General features: G+C 53.4%; 2 protein-coding genes across 3 annotated transcripts in view; one reads left to right on the forward strand and one right to left on the reverse strand.

Moving 5' to 3' along the window:
* The window catches only part of LOC105704041 (cAMP-specific 3',5'-cyclic phosphodiesterase), a 137,464-nt gene that overhangs the window by 18,270 nt on the left and 98,981 nt on the right, over nt 1-20,213 (forward strand). The gene's annotated exons all lie outside the window — the stretch shown is intronic.
* LOC105703959 (hyphally-regulated protein) overlaps nt 6,656-20,213 on the reverse strand; it is a 37,044-nt gene continuing 23,486 nt past the window's right edge. The window contains exon 3 of the mRNA XM_012432784.1: nt 6,656-7,715. Within this exon, the coding sequence (XP_012288207.1) occupies nt 6,678-7,715 (1,038 nt within the window). The 3' untranslated portion in view covers nt 6,656-6,677. The remainder of the gene's footprint in view (nt 7,716-20,213) is intronic.

Raw genomic sequence — 20,213 nt, forward strand, 5'->3', positions numbered from 1 at the left:
TCGGCCTCAACTTCTTCTCCCGCGGGACGAGCGGGATAATGCGAGCGCGATACGCGGACGACTCGGAAATAAATACGCGGGATGCTGCTGTTTAACTCTCCCTCGAGAGTGACGAGTAATTTCGTTACGTCCACGTACAGTTTGGTCCCGACGACACCATGGGCCGATGTTTCTCGTTTCTCTGACGTCCAGCTTCCCGCTAATCCCATCTCATTTTCTCTTTAATTCTCCCTCATTTTCTCACCCACTCGCTTTTCTTTTCGCCCCCTCGGACTCGGTTTATCCGCTCGTTTTTCCCGCTCCACTTTCCATCCCCACGGACGAGTTCGCGATCTTCCTTGACTTTGCCCTTCTCCCTCGTCCATTCCGTATCCTTACGTCCCCCTTCACTGCGGAGAGTTGAACTCACCGCAAACCAGGGTTAATTTAGTAAAAGCCACTTCGGTATATAAAGGCCGGAAATGCTCCTCGCAGCAGAAATGCATTTTTCTTTCCGTCTTCCACGGCTATCCTCCTTGTCCGCTCGGATCGCTGCATCGCGGTGACGACTCGCTGGAAAAATGCAGCTCGCGTTATTCCCATGCAAGGTGCACTTAAAAACGCATGGCGAGAATTTTGAACAGGGTCCCCACTACGGTTTTCATTTTCTTCTTACCCCGTCCATTGCGTAACCATTGCTTTGGGCACTTTCCCCGAGATGATCGCGTGCCGAGGACTCTTGGTGCATCCTGCACGTAAATGTCGTCGGGGCCAAGATCGCGGTCGTCCCGACTTGGGCTTTACTACCGCCGCGAGGTCTATTTAGACGTATGTTTGTAAACGCGGTAACGAGATCATCGTAAACTTGAACGATCGTCGATGTAGAGAACCAGGCGTTTAATGGGCCAAAGTCGTGAAAGCGTCGCCGATTTGACCGGCAACGCGTGCACGTTACGCGATCGTTTTATCGCATACGTAGGGACGACGAATCGTTAATAACGGAGTCCGGGAGCGATCAATCGCTGCGAACAACCTCTGTCCTCGTCCCGAACGCGGTCGACGTCGAGAAGTAATTTCGTCGTTGAGAAAATACGAGGGGCTCTGGGATCGAAGTTCGGGACCTCTAACGGCGGGACGCGCGGGTGCAGTCTCGATGCACCGCGTCGGAGCCGCGGGATTTACGATGCTTATCGATTATTATTGTGCGGAAAATCGGGACGCGGTCCCGGAAGGTCGCGTATCGCTCGCATCTTCGAAGAGAGATAGCCCCGGAAAGGAGGCGTTACGCCGTTGTACGTATTCCACTCGAACGTCGTATAACCCTTCTTTGAGCGTTCCTCCCTCGACTCGACGGCCGCTCTTATGGATATGCATCCTGCAAATGGGTGGAAGTAAGTGCAGCTTGGCAACCGGGGCACGTTCCACTCTAACTTCCGCGAGCGGAATTAAGTGCGGCAGGAGACCGGGCAAAAAATCCGCGCTTTTGTGCGTAACGTATCGACGACGCGACCGGAATCCCAAAGAGCTCGGGCTACGTTCGCCGCTTCCCCGATTTACGGGAAGTTACCGTCAGTTTTAAAGCCCCAATTTTACTCGGGTGAAAGTTATTCACTCCTCGGCGGTGGTAATACACGTCAGGTCGAGGGTACTCCACCCGTTATGCGAGTACTCGGTTACCGGAGTACCGTTGTTCCGAAATTGAAGCAAACTCGCCCATCGGCCGGCTAAATAACCGAATCGGTGAGAAATCGACGAAAAATGGGGCAGGCCCTGGGAACGCGGAACGTTTGAATGCGCGCGGCAAAGCGGCAATTGCGCGACACAATGCGTCGTACCTGTGTACCATAAACCGCGAGCAACGGCACGCGTGCCGGGCGATAAAGTTACCTTATGGGAAAGCCAAGTGGCAGGACACTAAACGTCGCCGGGTCGAGGGGATCAATTTTTCAGGCCGACACCGGTCGCGCTATCGCGACCGCCCCATCAAATATTGTTTCCGTCCAACAATGCGACCGACGGCTGTGCAGGATCCCACCGTTGCATTGTCGCGATTGGCGAGTAGTTTTTGACTTCGTCGCTCGCGGCGGTTACGCGGCCACCTTATCGAACCGTGTTTCCGACGGGTACTGCGCCAACGGTTAGATAGATCCTGTCTTCTTCGCGTAATGTCGGCATCCGCGGTACACGTTCATGCATCGATGCACCGAGATACCACCCCGAGCGATGAATAGGTCGGTACGTAGCGGCCGCCCTCGTCGGCGCCCATAAATCATGCATTTACCTTAAGAACCCCGTTGGAAGCAGCACGGACACGGTGGCCTCGCTTAACTTAGTACTCGGGGTATCTAAGATCCAAGAAAGGCCATTGTAACTTCGGCCTTCCGTCCTCCCAGAATTGGGAAGGGCTGCGGTAACGAGAGCCTCGATGGTCATCCATGAAAATCCTAACTCGATCGAGAGATTCTCAAGTGACGCACGCTACGGTCGCGTCGAGTCTCGCAAGGAGAGGATCGGGCGCGATCGTCTAAAATTTTTGCGATACCGTTATTTTATTGTTCTCAACGTATAAAACTATTTGCCATAACCCGGGTAGTTACGGGATGTTTAGCGAATATTTAAACGATTACTTTTTAAAAAACAACCACATTCGGCCCTCTCCTTGTCAGATTTTTGTCTTCTCGCCGTTCTCCATCGTGCCCGGTACTGTTGCCCATTTCCCATCCATGTTGGGAAACAAAGTAACTACTTCGGGGCATTAATACCCCGCCGAGCGTCTTCGAGCTCGACTGCGCTCGAAAAACTTTGACGCTTCATCCCTGGAACGGCGACTTTTAATTTTCGCAGCTTCACGGCGGCGCGAAACTTCGCCATTGCCAATTCCGACCGTTCCTACGGTGGCGAGACTTTCTCCTCTCGAAACTCTGCCGGAGGAGTTTTCTCGCATTCGCGGAAAAGACCGCGAATACCTTCGAGCGGAGCACTTTGGAGATCGGAAGGGCGTTACGCCGCCGCACCGCGTTCGGACGAGATTCGCCATAATGCTTCCGGGGCATACGCGGCGGATACGGTCCGCTAATTCTTCGGGGAGTTAATTAGAAACCCCTGGTAGTTGGTTTAACGATAACGGGAAGCGGGAGCGTTAAACGAAACGCCAAAGTTCGCTTTTCCTTTGTGGCGGTTGTTAATTTGGCCTATCGCGGAAAGTGCACACGATAAATCCGTGCGCCCACGTCGGAGCCCTGGGAAAGCCTGGCAATTTATTAAAGCGACCTATCGAAAGCAGCAATTACGTATGTACAAGTCGAAGGGGTTCCCAGGGGCCGATCAATTCGCCGAGTGATCAGTCAGGCGTCAGGTTCGTCAAACACGGCGAAACGTCAGCCGCCCTCGAAATCGATACCACGAAGGAGTCCGGAGTGATACTAACGAAACCCGCAAATGTTTGCTCGGCCGGCAACGCGTCTCCCTCTGGGCAAACGGAGGAGTCGTTAAATACACCCGGAATAAGCGTAATACGTCCAGGAGGTCGAGCTCGCGGGAAACCTCGGTAAACGGAGAATGGCCGAAAACGGCGAGCTGGGATGAACGGTCAACGGGCTAACTCGTAATTGGGCGGAAGTTCCTTCGAGAGCTGGCACGACGCGTCGATTCGCATTCGATTCGCGCCGGACACGGCTGCGAATGGTCATTGTATTATATGGCTCGATTTGGCACGACGCTCCTCGGAATCCGGGATGCCGGGTCCTCGTCTCCGTGTTTCCTCTCGGTCTCCTCCATTCTGGCAGCTCCTTCGGTCGGCAACGTCATTACGCCGCCCTCGGCGCGAGTTAATCGATGGTAAAGGCGGCCCTCCCACTATTTTCTCCGAATTTAAATGAGAAATGCAAACCGAATATACCGGAAAGGACGCGGAAGGAAGATGGCCAGAACCGGCGGCTTGACATTCATGGTCCGTTTTGTATGGTTATTGCGAGACTTGGCACACTTTCGGTTTCAGCCTCTGAAAGAGCATTGCGGTATATGTCATCCATGGGCGAAGTGCCTGCCAGCGGAATTGCCATTGTTTTTCCGACCAGACGACTAACTTCCGGGTACTTGGGACCGAAGCGTGTCATTCGTATTTGGTGCGAAACTCTCCCGAGATTCTTAATCGGCGAAACGGGGGTCCTTTATCGAGGAGCCCCTCGCGGGGCCGCGCTTGCCGTGCCGTGCATCGCGGTAATTAATGCACGGCTAGCCGTGCCACTTTTGTCGGGGACAACAAAATCGAAATTATCGGCCCCGAGTGGTCGTTACCGGATAAAGTCTGCCTTCGCGTGTGGGCGTTAATTAATTAAGCCGCCATCGCGGCTAACCCGGGAATCGCGAATTGGATCCGTTCCCTTAAACGGATGCGCTTTGATTTCGGGGTGAGCGCTCGAAGCATACGGCGTTATCGCGATTGGCGATACGCGCCGTTAAACCCTCCCCCGATAGGTCCGGAACAATGGGGACCTCCGTTAATCTTTCCGACACCGCTGCACTCACGCCAACGATTTTCCCTAACCCAGGAAAACCTGCAAAAGTTGGGATTATCGCCTAATCGAGCTCTCGTCGCCTCGCGTGCGGAAAATATCGGGTCGAAATTGACCCTACAAAGAGGTCCGCGACCCTCTTCCCCGTAACGCGGATAAACTGCATCGCATGTCCAATTTAAACACCGACGCGTTAAAAACCAACCCGGCTCCACCCTGACCGGCCTGGCATATCTAATCGCTCGTTTACTTTCTGTTCCAGGTAAGTCCAGTCTTCCGTACCTCGCATCTACCCCGAGTATCGTAAGTTTTCGGATGCATTATCCGTAGAGCCACTTTCTACCTTATCGACGAGTGGAAGAACGCTTGCATCGCGCTGTCAAAAGGTCGGTCGGTAACGTACCCACCGTTGGGTTCCCACGTTTTCCTCGACCGATGGTACAACTCGGAAGACACTTTTACCGAGCATGGATACCTTTCGTCGATAATTTTTCAATGGCCGTCGAAAACGTGTACTTACCTGGGGTTATTACCTTACCTTGCGTCGATAGGTCTCGTCAAGGTACGGTAGAGGTAAACCATGGCCGGGGGGACGTTTCCGGATTCTACCCCGTGAATTCGTAATTCCTCTTTCGGAGCGAATCGATGATCCCAGGGGCCAAGGAATTCGGTGTACTTTAGTCGAGGGCAATTTCGGGCAATCGATGATCTTTGAGCACGAGCGGCCGCGCTCACGGGCAAGCCGTGACCTGATTTCCGCAAGCTCAGGCTCCGCGTCACGTGAAAGGAGCTTTGCTGACGTAATCCCACCACCACACGGGCCGAGCCTGGGCCAATGGGGGAGAAGAGTGGCACATCGGGGGTGCGCACACGTTCGCGGCCTCCCTCGTGTTTTAATACCGCTCCCGAGCGGCCGATTTGCATTCCGGACGTACGGAGCCGCCTTCCTCGTCGGGTCAATATGTCGATGACGGGTCGTAGCGAGTCCCCGATAAGGAAGAAAAATCCACGGACACCGAAATCGCATGGGAGAAAGAGAGAGGGAAACCGACCGGACCACGATTTTCGGCGTGGCAAAGTTTCGCAACGCCATGGGAACGGTCGTGTAATAATGGCCGAGAAAATGGCGACTCGACTTTCGGCTGAAATTCTTCCCGGTTACGTAAAGGGGCGAGGTGCTCCGCGAATTTCTCTCGGTCGTTGTTACGCCGGCACACGAATTCGGTGCCACCGAATTTTTTTGACAACCGAGGAGACGCGATTAACGATCATCCACCGTGGAATTACCTGAGCGGATATAGGATACTCGGGATAATCTCGAGTTCGACAACGAGGTTATCGAGTCGGGGGCGTTATCGCCTGGGCGAGTGTCCCAACTTTCGCGACCAATTCATCAATTAATTTCGGCCGAGTACTCTTCCCGGTCTTATCTCGAGAGACGGTATTCGCGGGTAATTACCGAAACTCGGAACGAGGCACCCGGACTTTGCGGAGCTTATTTCCGGGGGAAGGAGAGATCGTTTTAAAAATTTGCCCGGGCGCCCCGAGCGGGCCAGAGGAGAGGAGATGCGCGAAAAGTGTTTATCGCCGCCTGTACTCGTATTTTTGAAATTGGATCGGGTGGATGGGCGCGAGAGAGCTCGATCTCGAAGACCTTGGCCCGGTGTCAAGGAAGCCGAAATTGCTAGGACGAAGTGGTATCTACTTCCGCGTCGTATATCAGGCCCGAGTCGCTTGCTCGGTTTTTGGGAATCCATTATGACACCCCTTAACCCATTTAAAACTCGGAACGATCCCGCTGCGTAACTTAGATAAGGCCGCCCCGTAACGAGGATCCGCCTCGAGCCGTCAACGTCCCATGGGTTGACGTTCAAAGATACCGAGAGCAAACATCGTTCAAGGGAAGAAGGATTATCGGATAAAAGAAGTCGGACAACGAATGGACGCGCTATCACGTGTATTGTATAAAAACGTACGATTAAAAATACACGATCGACTCCTCCGAGGATGCAAGGAGTCATCCTCGAGCGTTACTCCCTCGTCCAGGGAGTGGAGGCTCGCTCGCCAGGATGCATCGGGAAAAATTCAAGGGTTCATCCAGCGCGTCAAGGTCCAGCCTCGAAGGTCGCCGATCGGAGTGCTCCCCATCAGGTACCGGAGGGTGCGCGAGGTGTCCCGGAGGGCTCACCACTTCTTGACGGGGGTGGGGTAGGAGTATCCTCCGGAGTAGCCGGAGAAACCGGAGTATCCCGACTTGAGACCCGGGCCGAAGCCGGTGGAGTAGCCGGAAGCGTAGCCGATGCCCAAGTCGTGGCCGAAGGAGCTGCCGTATCCGATCGAGGGCGCCAGGTCGAAGTCGTGTCCGAAGGTGGCACCGGCATAGGCGACGGGCTCAACGCCGGCGACGATGGGCGCCGGGTGGGCGACGATGGGCGCCGAGTGGGCGATGACGGGCGCAGAGTGGGCGAGGACGGGCGCTGCATGGGCGACCGGGACGGCGACCGGCACGGGCTCCGCTACGGGGACCGGGACCGGCTGGGGAACTCGAACCTCGACGGGGTGAGGCACCGGCACGGGGTAAGGGCGGTCCACCTTGACGGGCACGTGGCGGGTCACCTCGACGGGGACGGGATGCGGCACGGGCACCGGGTACGGCCTGTCGACCTTGACTGGCACCGGCTGCGGCACCGGTACGGCGCGGGTCACCTCGACGGGCACTGGGTGCGGAACGGCGACCGGCACCTGGACCTCTCGGTGGACCGTCACGCCGGTGATGCGCTCCGCCTTGGCGCCGGCCAGCCCGTAGCCCAGAACACCGTCGTACCCACCGCTGTATCCCGTTGCCAATCCGTATCCGTATCCGTTGCCGTATCCGTTGCCATATCCGTTGCCGTATCCGTTGCCGTATCCGTTGCCGTATCCGTTGCCGTATCCGTATCCGTTGCCGTATCCGTATCCGTTGCCATATCCGTTGCCATATCCGTTGCCATATCCGTTGCCGTATCCGTAGCCATTGCCGAATCCGCTAGAGTATCCGCCGGCGTACCCGAGGCCCGACCCCAAGCCAAGGCCGAGACCCGAGTCGAACGACTTTAGACCGAGACCGGAAGAGTACCCGCCAGAGTACGCGCCGGAGAGCAGCGTCCCGCGCTTGTCCACCTTCTTCTCCGCAGGCTTAGACCCCTGCTCGGAGGCGAAAGCGCTTACGGCCAAAAGGCAAACCTGAAATTAAACCAGAGCTCGGGTATTTGGGTCGACTGCGGGATAGATTATCCATTAAGTCCCTAGAGAAGGTGAATCGAATCGAAATCGCGGGTTTGGAAGCGGAAGACTGGCTATGCGTCGACGGAGGAGATCGAAAAGCTCGATCGGGCGATCGCGTCTTGAGACGCTTCGAGTCCTGGGTACTCACCAAGAAGGTCCTCATGATTCTCTTCGGGAGCGGCGAGTCGAGTGTGCCATCCTTTGGCCCACCCGGCGTTTTTATACGGAATCCCGAGCGACATTACTTTCACTGCAAGGCCGGTACACGCCCTGTTAGATCGCTTCTGCGACTCTCCATCCCGGTCCTTCCGATTCGTGGACTGACGTAACCGTTCGCCACCGAGGCAAGAAAGGCGACCGGATCATCCGCTCTCCGCCGACGAGGGCTGCTGCGATCGGGGCCCCTTGGCCAAAAACTCTCGATTAAGTCACTCGCATCCGATCCAATTTTTTACTCCCCGTGTGCGTAACGAGCGCAAAAAGAGCGAAGCCGTGGAGAGTCGCAAATGAATTTTGAGTAATCGCCTAAAATCCGCCCGGCTCGAATCAGCGCTTTGTCGGCGCGCGTTAGATTTTTGTGCTTTTATCCGGAGAAAAAAAAATTCATGGAACCAAAAAAATATTTCATTGTCAAATATTTCTTTGGTACTGGTCGAAGAAATATTTCTTTGGTTTAATATGTTTTTTTCTAAGTGTATGCAATGCTACGAGCGGCTTTGGACGAATCGATTGATTTCGATCCTTGTGATTTTTTTTTACTTTTTTGATTACTCGAGAACGCGAATACCAGTTTACTGCGAGGATAGCATCGGTTTCGAGGCAACGATTCGAGGCTACTTAATACGAGTTGCGTAAAAAATTGCAGATAAGGAGATGCGTTGTCCTTTCCAGAATCGTCGGGACCGAATCGATCACTACGATAATCGACGCTTTCTAGGATTCCCCGCGCGATCGACAACGATCCCGAAACCTGTTTAAATTGAATTCGACGCGTTGGCGTAATTTCGATTCCGAATAATTCCGAAATGGTGACCGCGCAGGTGCGAAGCGATCGTAGCTCACGTAATTTCGCCGCTTCCGTATCGGCGGCGAAATGGCCGGTGACGATAAGAATTACGGAATTGAGAATTCCGCGTTCCTTGGAATTTTCATCGCGTCGAAAGGCCCATTGCCCGGGGTAGTAAAAACGTCGGAGGACTCGGGCGTTCCTTCTCTCTCGATGTCGCCGAGATCGATGTGCGGAGTCGACGTAAGAACGTCCCGACTAATGAAGCGGCCTTGCGCGAGCCCGTTTAATTAAATTTTCGCATAAACATTTTTACGTACGATCGCGCCATTATGGGGTATAATAATAAATCCATACAGGTGATTGCAATTTCCCTCGGGTGAGTTCCCATATCCGAGATAGGAATTTCGAATTCGCGAGATACCCGCTAGAGCAGATTCCACGGTGGATGAAAAGAAGAGAGGGAGAGAGCATTCGTAACGAAATCTTTTTACGCTAATTTAATTTTGAGACGATACGCGAGGATGGCGGAGACCGGTCGAGCTCTTCGACCTTCCGCGCAAATCTTCCTTCGAGGCTCGACCCAGTTAACTCAAAAGTTCTTAAAACCGGGAATTCTTTTTCCCCGACATGGTTAATCCCTCGTAGTAAGTACCCATTCTGGTTCCCGTATATCTCGTTCGATTCGTCAGGGCGAAGGTATCGATCCCTCTCGCACTTACGGAATTGGTCGGAGCATCGTTTCCCTCGGTATCGACCCTGCACCGGGCCGTATGCCCACGTACCATCTGCACGGGGTAAAAATCCAATCTTCTACCTTCTCGATTCAACCGTCCACGGAAGAAATAATTTTCCCTGGATACTTCGTTCCGCCTCCCGGCCGATCGGATTCCCCCCGAGAATTCCGGTTCCTGGACGAATAGGTCCCCGTTCATTGGCGCTGGAAAAAGGGAAAAGCGAGGTCGAGGTCGGCCCTCGTCGAGGCTTCGAAGCCGCGAAGTCGCAGAAAAATATCGTCGAGTGCGTCCCTGTCGAGGTGCAGGAAGCCGAGCAGGGCACTTTTACTCTCGCGGAAGGTCCATGAATTAACATCTCCCTGGGAGCTGTGTGCGAGCGGTCTCTCGGTTCCGGTGTCGGACTCGCCTCTGGATTAACCTCGTTACATCGGTGCGAGGTCGTGTGCGAGATCGTCGTTGCGTGGTCGAGGCGCGCGATTAACGAACGACGTCTAGGTTAAAAGTAAGAGCCACGAAACGGGCGTTACCTAACCGGCAGTGAGCGATCGGCCAGGGGACGCCCGTTATTATTGCACGTCCGATGACGTGCTCGCGTATGCGCCGATTCGGCGATAATTTGCACTCCGCGTGACGGGCGAATTTACCAAAATTATTTCGCCCGGCGGCCCTTTAATGCACTCGATAGAATTGAAATACGTGCCCGGCGTGACGAGTACCCGCCACGGTAACTCGGTGTCGTGGAAAGTTTTCATCGGTGCATCGCCGGCGATAACACCCGATCGAGGATAATTTAACCCCGGAGTCGTTAACGTCGGTTATACAACCTTTTATCGCGTTAGACGATGAATATTCCTCAGTTCTTATTTTTAGAAGGAGGAAGTCTATCGCGGCTCGTGGAACGAAAGCGTCGGCGAGCAAGGAAAATCCGTTGATCGATGCATGGACCCAATAAACGCAAAATACCGAAATTCAGGGTTTGTACCCGTAAAGGGTGGTAGGTGTAAAAATGAAAAATCCATTGCGGATTATATTCGGTTTGCGTACTTGCATGCTCTTGAATCGTCAATCGACGCAAGATACGCGAGGACGAGTACGAGAGCGAGTCGGTAAATCACCGTCCGCGAGTTTCCGGCAATTTGGTAGCGAGTGACCCAGAGTCGGTGAATTCGGATCAGTGACCGGAAGTAATCGAGCCGACCACGCAGTCGCACCTGCGATTCGTCCGGCCTCGAAGAGTTCTCGCCCATTAAAGCTCGTTTCCCCCGATGGATGCGCTCGTTTCCGTCGACCGGGCCTGTGGAAGAAACGGAGAGCCATTATCGTTCTCCAGCCGAGGGTCAAAGTAAAATTCCATCTCCGGGATTTCTTTGGCCCTCTCGCCGGATGGCGCCGCATTAAACTCGCAATCGATAGAGGAAGCGGTATTTTCAATCGCATCGGCTCGGGGCGGATCGCGCGGTAACGAGAATCAACCGAATTACTATTCCCTTTCCAGGTTCCGCAAAGCCTGGCCCGAGCGACGATACTCTCCGATCTCGGTCCGGCATGACCCAGTTTGGCTCGAAAAATGTAGATTCGAAAATCCCTCCGCGTACTCCAACAATGCGATTCCGCAGTTCCATCGACCCTCCCGGAATTCCGATCGTGGATGCCAATCGAGTAATCGATAACGGGGCGAACGAAAGCGGCGAATCCACGATCGATCGTCGAATTACGAATCGCGATTTTTTGCTTCCGCCCGTAAAAATCATTTCATGGTAAAGGACGACGAGAATCTTTTATACGGTTTCTTAGGCGGGGGCGAACGTTGGCGGGCGAAATACTCGTTTTCGCGACGTCTCGACGGGTGCCGTCCCGAAAACGACAGCGAAGAGTATCGACGATCGAGACGGACACTCGTTTCTCCGAAAAAGCGAGCGACCTTTCGACGACCCAGTCCGGATTTAAATTAGTCGAGATTTACAAGGAGACCGAATTCCGGCCGGTCTTTGCATACGCGCACTCACACGTTATGCGAGAACCGCACGCACTCCGCGTTACGTAAGATGGCCCGGGATAAAACACGCATTTATATACATATATGCTTGCGAATGCTGGCCCAGCAGCCGTAACTTGCCCGTTACATTTTCGCCGAGTTCGGAAGATTTCGCTTCCTCCTGCGATATTTTATTTTCTCGCCGTCCCATTAAGCGTCGACGACGGACGATCAACGACCGGGTCCGAAATCGAAACCGTTGATATCGACGACGATAGATCGCGAACCCGTCGCGGAATAGTCGTTATCGCTTAATGTCGATCATAAAATTTGATCAGGCTATATCCCCGTATTCTATCTCCATTTGAATCCCTCTATTCTTGCAAGCTAACCGGATAATTGCAGCCTATTACCATTTCGTCTCATCGGGAGAGATCCTGGTGGGCGATTTCGAAACTCAAAAATAAAAGAACCGCCTCGGAGAGGATTTATCTATTCGTCCTTCCTCGCCGGCAGGACGACGGTCGATCCTGTCCCGTCGAACATGGTTTCCTTCGTGTTTATTCCCAGATTTTTTCGACGTCTATTAATGGCAGACGGACGAGCTAGACCTGTTCCTTCCGCCAGGAATAGCACTTCGAGCTGGAAACAATTGTCCCCCGTTCGTCGAGTCTGCAGAAATTCGAAAAACCCGATTCAAAACCGCGAAGAAAAATGTAGTCGAAACGAATATGAGGCGGATGGTTATTTTCCCAAGTTCGATTCGATTAATGGGCAGGGACGTGCGGAAATTACGAGAAATCCTCCCGATGAGGTTGCCTCGTATTTCCGACATCCGAGGAGGAAGAAGGGCCGCTTTTCAACGACCCGGAAACTCGGCTCTTGCAAAACAAACTAACGAGAATTTCCGCTTTTTGCCCGGGTGCAAACGTTACCCAGTTTCGCGAGGAGTCCTCCTCCGCCGACGTCAACCGAGCTTTCGGCGTCGCTTGCAGCCGAAACCCTCTCGCGAGACGTTCTTATAAATGCAAACCATTTTTCCGCGACGGAACAGCGCCGTCGAGTTTCACTTTTTGGATTTCCTCGAGTCACCGCGAGGGTCGCGACCTGGAGCTCCGTTCCGCGTCGACGATAATTCTTCCTACGCCTTGCAGGGCGACGAAAAAGCTCGGCGAGCTTCGACTAAGGTCCGGCAAGATCGAATCGAACTCGCCGAGTGGTTTCGGCCCTGGGTCCATAAACCGCGGTCGCTTTCGCTCGTTCGTCGCGCGCCACCCCGAAACTCGGCGTGCACGAGATACGAGCCACGATCCAGATATTGCTCAATAAACCACTTTCATTCCGCGAGCGTCACGACGACGCGGAACTTAACGGCCGATCCTTGCGAAGGTCCTCGAACGACCTTCCTCAAAATGGCGCCTCCCAGAGTCTTCGTTCCAGAAAAAGCGTCATTACCCTCGGCTCTCTCGCGAATCGCCTCGACTCGATAATTAACCCGCCTTCTCGTGGGTAGCGCTTGCGAAATCGCATCCGCGTCGGAGCTTCGCTCGCACCTTCACTCGTTGCGAATGATTGTCTGGCTCCATAGATCGAGATGCAAGAAGGACGACGAAATTGGCAACGTATCGCAGAGATCTCGTCGCGACGACGAGCGACTCTTTTTCTCCAGTCGTCGACGTAACTCGGTAGCGCGTAAACGCGTCGATCCAATTAGCACACGCGCGGGCAAATACTCGCGTAAAACGCCGCTCGGCCGCGATGCACTTTGCCGAGTAAACGAAACCCGAGACGAGGCTCGGCGCTCGGTTTACTCGACTTTAGAAAAGACCAACGACGGGGCGTTAACCCGGACTTTGTGCCTCCCTTGTCGCATCCAGGCTCGCTTTATTGCGCCTTAGGGCGAGCATCCTGGCGGTCGCGTCGAGTCTTTTCGAATCTTTTCCTAGACCTCGTATTCGGCGATACGTGCCGTTTGTGAACGGGATGCACAGGTAAAGGGGGATTCGGCGCATTTGCATCCGTGTATCGCTCGAGTCGGACACCTTCCTCTGCAGGGGGACAGCTTTCTACTAGATGGCGGCACCGTGCTAAGTCCGGGCGACGCGAAACTGCCTCGACTTTCTTCCAGGTCGAAGCCGAGGGACTGTTCGCTTTCATCGATTTCACCGATTTCCTTCTTCGAGGCCCGGTTGCCTTTGATAGCACTTGATACGACAAACAACGAACTTTTTCCTTTCTCACTTTTTGTCGGATAGCCCGTCGGCATATTGCGCTATGCGACTATTTTTCCAAAATCGGGGAAATTGAAATAAAATCCTTCCGGTCGAATCGGTATTCGGAGTCCACGCATCCCAAGTCCATGGGGTAAACGTACAAGCTGGAGCGAGGAAGATGGCCTCGGAATTAACAAACTCCCCCAGTGGTATCGGCTCGAATTTAAAAGTTGATTCGGATAGGAGGAGGCACGTGCACGTATGCACCAGACGGAACGGCATCCGATTGGCATTCCGTGCGCGGTATCCCATGTATTCCGATGCCGCGTCGCATTTGCATAGAGTACGTCGAAGATCCGTCCCATCGGCTCCGTCGTCCGTCTCGTACCCTGTGTACCCGACACCATCGTAAGCGTTAACTATCGGCACCATTTTGCAATTAGTATTCCGCGTACCGACCCTCGGCGTATCTTCCTATCGTATCGTGGTTTCGTGTCTGGGTATCCGCGACATCGATATCGAGCGAGTCTATGTCGATCATGGACGTATGATACATGGACTGTTCATTAAGTGCCCGAACGCCAACGTTCTCGTTCTCTCGTCGTTCTCTTAGACTCAGAGCCATATTCAAGTATAGGCAGTGAACGGTCCATGTATCGTACGTCCATGATGCCGATGGAGATCGATCAATCGAACGGTGCGGCTCGAGAGACGATACGCCGCGTTTTCCTGTTCATTGAGAACTGCCTCAATTGACCCCGCGTTCCGTTGTTCGCAAGGTCCAGCGATTCCGGTGTTTCCGGTATCCGACCCGATCGGCTCTTTGACGTCTCCTTCGTCCGACGTCACAAATCTCAGTCAGGGATGAAATTCCACGCCCGCGACGCTTCCACGCAGAAATTCTCCAGTCAAAAGACTCCCGTAGAAATCTGACGCCTCCGCAGGTATGAATCGACGTGGCGATTAAACTAGCCTCCAAATGATTTCGTCGATGAACGTCGCGATCGAGAGGTGTACGGAGTACCCAACGCCGATCAGTCACGGGTCCATGGGTTCGAAGGATGGTCTAAAAAAATCTGGAGTAGTCGTTCGACGCGTCAAAAGGTCGTACTTGATGTCATCCTCGAGATATAACTCGGACGAGGATTACGAGACCTCGAGCGAAGGGGGTCCTTGCATCGCGATCAAGGAGCAACCCTTACGAGCCAAACCTCGACTCGATCCGCCAGGATCGACGATCGGCAAACAGTGGCGAGGAGACGACCAGGACGCTTCGAAATCGACGAATTCCACTCGGGAGGTCTACGTCGTCGAACCGTCGGGAGCAACGGAAGTAACGGAGGAACCCAAGGGGGAACCTATTCCCCGGGATAAAGAGAGCTTCTGGGGACGAGTCGGTACGCTTTACGAAGCAAGTATCCCGAGGAAGTCGAGATCCCTGCAAGTTGTAGAAACGCGTTGGGTTCGAAAGCCTCGTAAACCCGTGTCTCTGTCTTCGCACGATCGATTGGAGAAATGGCGTGAAATCATCAAGATCACTGACTCGGGTAACTGGACGAACTCCGACGAAACTTCATGCGTTAAAGATGGCTCGATGAAGGATCGGTCGGTTGCCCTAGAGGAGCCCTACGCAGCCAAAAGGCTGGCGTCGCAAACGCGGCTGCCGACTCGGGACCCCTCGAACAAGTCCAGATGGGTGAAATTTCGCTCCACCGACCAGGAGTTTCGGGATGACCGACCAAAGTCGGACAAGGGTCGATACTCCTCTTGCGAAACCAGCAGTGGCCGAATCAGCTCGCAGAACCTGTCGGACGACTTGATCGACATCGCCGAGAATCGCCACCCTTCGATCAAGTCGGTCTTCTTCCCGGCGAGCCCTAGGAGCAGCGTCATCGCGAGACACTTCAAGGTCGGGGAAGAAGGGACCAAGGGAGCCTTCTCTAGGTCTACCAATCCCTACAATCCGCTCCCTAGGATCACGGACGAGTTGGCTCCCCTGCAGAACGAGCTCAGCAAAATCATCGCAAGGATTCACGCTTTGGACCCTGCGGGGCTCCTCGCGTTTCCGAATCTCTTGCCGTCTCCGGGTGGTACGACGGAATCGAATAGGAATTCCGGATATTTTTTGCCCAGGCCCAATGCGAATGGACAAATTGACTCGACGAACGACGACTTGGCCACGATCGGATCGTCCGTAGTTGGTAACGGAAGCTCGCAAGGCGTTTTTTGGACCAATCTCGGAAGGAACGTTCCCATGGAAAATTCTACATGGCAGAGTGGAGTCGGGGCGGGGAATTTCCGTCCACTTTCCATCGGTGGTACCGATAGGGAGAAGTTCGTCATCAACGATTTTCGACAAACCTCGAGAGCACGTCCTATCGGGGGAAACGTTCCAAGAGATCCACGAGGTCTCCAAGAACCGACCAGGTTGAAGATCGACATCGATCTCTCGGAAGTTAATTCTTTCTTGACCCGCGGTCGTTGCAACGGGCTTACCGCTGGAGGTTCGTTGTTATCCGACATTGCCAATTCCTTCTCCTCCCCGGTATCCACTAGGAAACCCATGATAGGCAATCGCAATTTTTACGGTCATTCTTGCAAGCACTCCGGAAACGTTCATTTCCATCGCAGCACCGAGACTTCGAGTTTAAGGCACGAGGAACCAAAGGATTCGCGCAGGGGTTCTTCGGGGACGATTGTTAACGCACACTCTAGACGGAACGACCGGAGTTCAATTCGGGTGGAGGAAGAATCGACGTTACCGTCGAGCGTCAGGAATCTGGCACACTTACGGAAGGAGGTCGTCGCAAAAAAGGCCGATGAAATGGACGACTTTGGACGAAACTCCCAGAACCGTATCGTCGATCACGGGATGTCAAATGTGATTTCTTCGTCCCGTGACGGGAACCGCGGAAAGGACGAACTATCGAAGTCTCTTCACGAGCGGCAAAATTCAGAGATTGGCCAAAATTCAGAAGAGCCCGTAGACCTCGGGAACATCCTTCGCAGATATTCTCTGGCTAGCTTATTACGGCCCGCGGTATACAATGGCGACTTGCCAGAGGTATCCTTGCCAGAGGATCGCACTCCTCGAGAGATCCGCCTGCCCGATACGGACGATCGGATAGTGATCGTGCCGATTATCTATACCGAGGATTCTGGAGACCGGAAGCAGTCGTCCGACCGCAAGAAAAAATTCCGCGGCAATCGTCGAGCAACGTCTTCGGGGATGCAAAGTCTCGCCGGGTCGAGGAGTCCTAGCGACACCTTGTCGGAATCGAGCGATTCCTGCCGGGCGAGTCGTTCGGAATCCTTTGAAACGGACTTTAGCCACGTAACGGACGAGTGCGGTTTCCTCGGCGCCGTTCGCTTGAGGCCGGAAAGCCGAATGTCCTCCTCGTCCGGTCGCAGCGACGCGTCCTTGCGCCGGAAGGACTTAACGGCAAACGGTTTCAAGACCAAAGGCATCGAGAGGACGTTTTCCGGGGTCGTAGCCGTGACCGCGAATGGCCCCCTGCGGTCCGTCGACGGTGGCAAAGGACTCGGAAGGAGATTTCGGGAATTGGATAACTCCATGGAGGACTTTCTTTGAGGGGACAAAGGAAGTCCGAAGACGAATTCAGCGCTGAAGCGTCGTATACCGTCTCTGTAAAATAGCCCTTGTTATACCTGTGAATCAAAACGTATTGAAACGATGTCAGAAACGCTTCGGTTGAGTCTATCGCGCAGGACGAAAGTAAATAGCATTCGGACGGGATTACTCTTTTAAAAATACCACAGAGCCGGCGCAACTTCCGAACGTATCGAACGGGTTGGAAGTGACACTCTTTCACCGCTCGTCGCGCGCGGAGGGAGAGAGGGAAGAGAGTGACGTTCGAGAGATTTTTCATTTTATTTCAATTGAAAGAAAGTCGGGACCAGATTCGGGCCGAGCGCGCTTTGGAAACTCAATCATCGCGTTAAAGAATCCCGCGATCGGCCGAGTTTTCCCTGGAGTCGTGGATTTGGTCGTGAATTTTCTTCTCTCGAGGCGCTTAAACTAAAAAAAAATTCATTGAACCAAAGAATTGTTTCGTTGATTCAAGGGATATTTTGCAATAATCTCCAAAATTTTCTCTGATTCAATGAAACGTTTTTCTCGGTGTATCGTCTCCCCGATGTCACGAGATGCTTCTACGATCGTTCCGATAACCGACGCCGTAATCGAGCCCACGTGGAATGAGTTTGCGAGTTTGATTTGGGTAAATGTCCGGCGCAAAAGTGCAGCGAGTCCGGTGTATCTGCGAGCTGCAGAACGGACCCAGATGGAAGATAACTGCCGCGAGCTGGGAGTATAAATTATGCCACACGCGTCAGCGCGTATCATCGCACGTGGTACGCGTCGTTAATTTTATTTTTCTCCCACGCGTGACCGCGAATTCATTAGTTTTTTTTAGCATCGCGCGACATTGTAGAGCACCTTCGTCCCAGCCGTTTGATCGTGCATCGTAAGAAGTGCGCGTGCACTTTCCGTAATTGGCCCATTTGCATAGTCGATCGGCATCGAGTCCGATACCTGTTAATCACCGTGATTTCACTAATTTCGCAATTACATCCCGACGTCACGACATTTGTTTTTCTACCTGTACAAGGTAATACCACGGCATTTGTTCCCCTTGGAGCGTTTACGATAACTCTCGGTAAACTCCACGCAAGGGTGGAGTATTACCGTTGTTCGATGTACACCGATGTACCTAAGATAAACCGACCCACTAACTTGGGATATCCAGCCGCAAACATTGGAATGCAATATTCACTTGCCTGAGTAAACCGCAACCGACCCCGGTGCAATGGAAATCGGCTTTGGCGGAGAGCTTGAGGCCATAAATCGCAATAAATCCCAATAAATCGATGATTAAGGCCGTGGACGCGATGCCTTCATTTTCCGAAATTAGTCTTCATCGTTTTCGAATCTACGAGATTTTTTCTCACGGCGTTTTTTGGGGCGATTCGTTTGCTCCGATCGCTATCGATCGACGACGAGAGCTCGAGGGGTCGAGGCGAATTTCCTCGAAGAAACTTAGTCTGACCGTTTTAATGGAAATCTGCGGTTTATTAAGATCTCGCGGATGCACTCGGAGGTTCCGTAGGTTCCGGCTACTTCGGCCAGGGTGCCAGCCGAGGCGTCAGGGCGAAATTAATGGAGCCGGGACGAGACCCATCCGTTGTAAATTGCCCGATAAATTTCGTAAGTCGGTTCCTTACGGTCGGGCGTTCCGGAAGTTGTCGCTTGGCACGTAATCCGAGGCACCTGCGCAAAGGAGACATTAACGAGAAAAAATCCGTTCTCGAGGAGAGTAACTTCGGAAGTTCGAATCGACCGCGAGGCGGGGCGGGGCGGGGCGAGATAATTCACGGCTAATGCGTTTTCGAGACGAGTTTAGCAACATCCGAAGACACAGTTTCTAGTATAAGTCGCGCGTCGGCATAAATCGCCCAGTGCTTCGTCGCGGTTGCAAATGCATCCTTTCGTCCCCGCGCCTATAGGATCCGGCACGCGGGCCATGACAGAGAATTAATAATAGCGGTTGTAACCGCGACAAGGAGAAATGGTTTCGTCGTTCCTGCGCGGCGGATGACAGCGGTAGACTGGATTTTACAGAGCGACGAATTCCTTCGAAAAGAGATCTCGTAGTGGCGCTACCGGCAAATCTAAGTGCGGCTCGAGTTTCTCGAATGCTTGTTGATACAAATACCGCGAGAAATCGCGGCGAGGTCGACGCGATTCGTACGTCTCCGAGGAATGCAACGGGAGTAAACGAGGGAGGAAGAGTGTCGAAGTACGCGAGTATAAATGGGAGTTGACCCTAAAATAAACTACTCTGGGCGCACTCCAGAACTCGCGCGATGAATACGCCGATTTACTCCGCGATGGAGCTCTTAACAAAGTCTGACGACGACGCAACGGAATCGACTCCGACACCAAGGCGGAAACTATTTCAACTCGAGTAAATATTAACTTAACGAGGACCGTTTCGGTAACGGGGAGTCCGGCAATTTTGGACCAGTGGTCGATTCGGTTTTCGACGGAGTGGGGGAATTTTTGCAACGCGGGCCGGGTTGAATTCGTCGCCTGGAATATTTGGGAGGGTTAGGGGCAAATAATTGCGGAACGGCCGCGTCCGCTGGACGCAATCGATGCGCTGCATCGAGTTAACGTCGGTGCCGTTCTGCCTCCACTCGACAGCCGCGGGGATATTTTGTAATTCAATTCTAGCTTGACACAGTGGAATCTAAACTTATGAGAGCTAAATGATGACGCCAGCGCAGTTGGCTATGTTCCACGTCGTTCCCCCAAATACAACGAGCTGCACATGATAATTAGGTGCGGCGTTCGGCGCTTTTTATACCCATCTCATAAAATCTCCGGCATTTCTGCAATGGTCGCGCCCAGAAATGCCGACGATCGGCACGTTTCGTCCATGTCGCCGTCAACCATGGTGACACATTGCTCCGTTTATTACGAATTACCGTCGGTAACGCTTA

This window comes from Orussus abietinus, unplaced genomic scaffold, assembly GCF_000612105.2.
Source record: "Orussus abietinus isolate OABI.00-Male unplaced genomic scaffold, Oabi_2.0 scaffold11, whole genome shotgun sequence".
NCBI lineage: Eukaryota > Metazoa > Arthropoda > Insecta > Hymenoptera > Orussidae > Orussus > Orussus abietinus.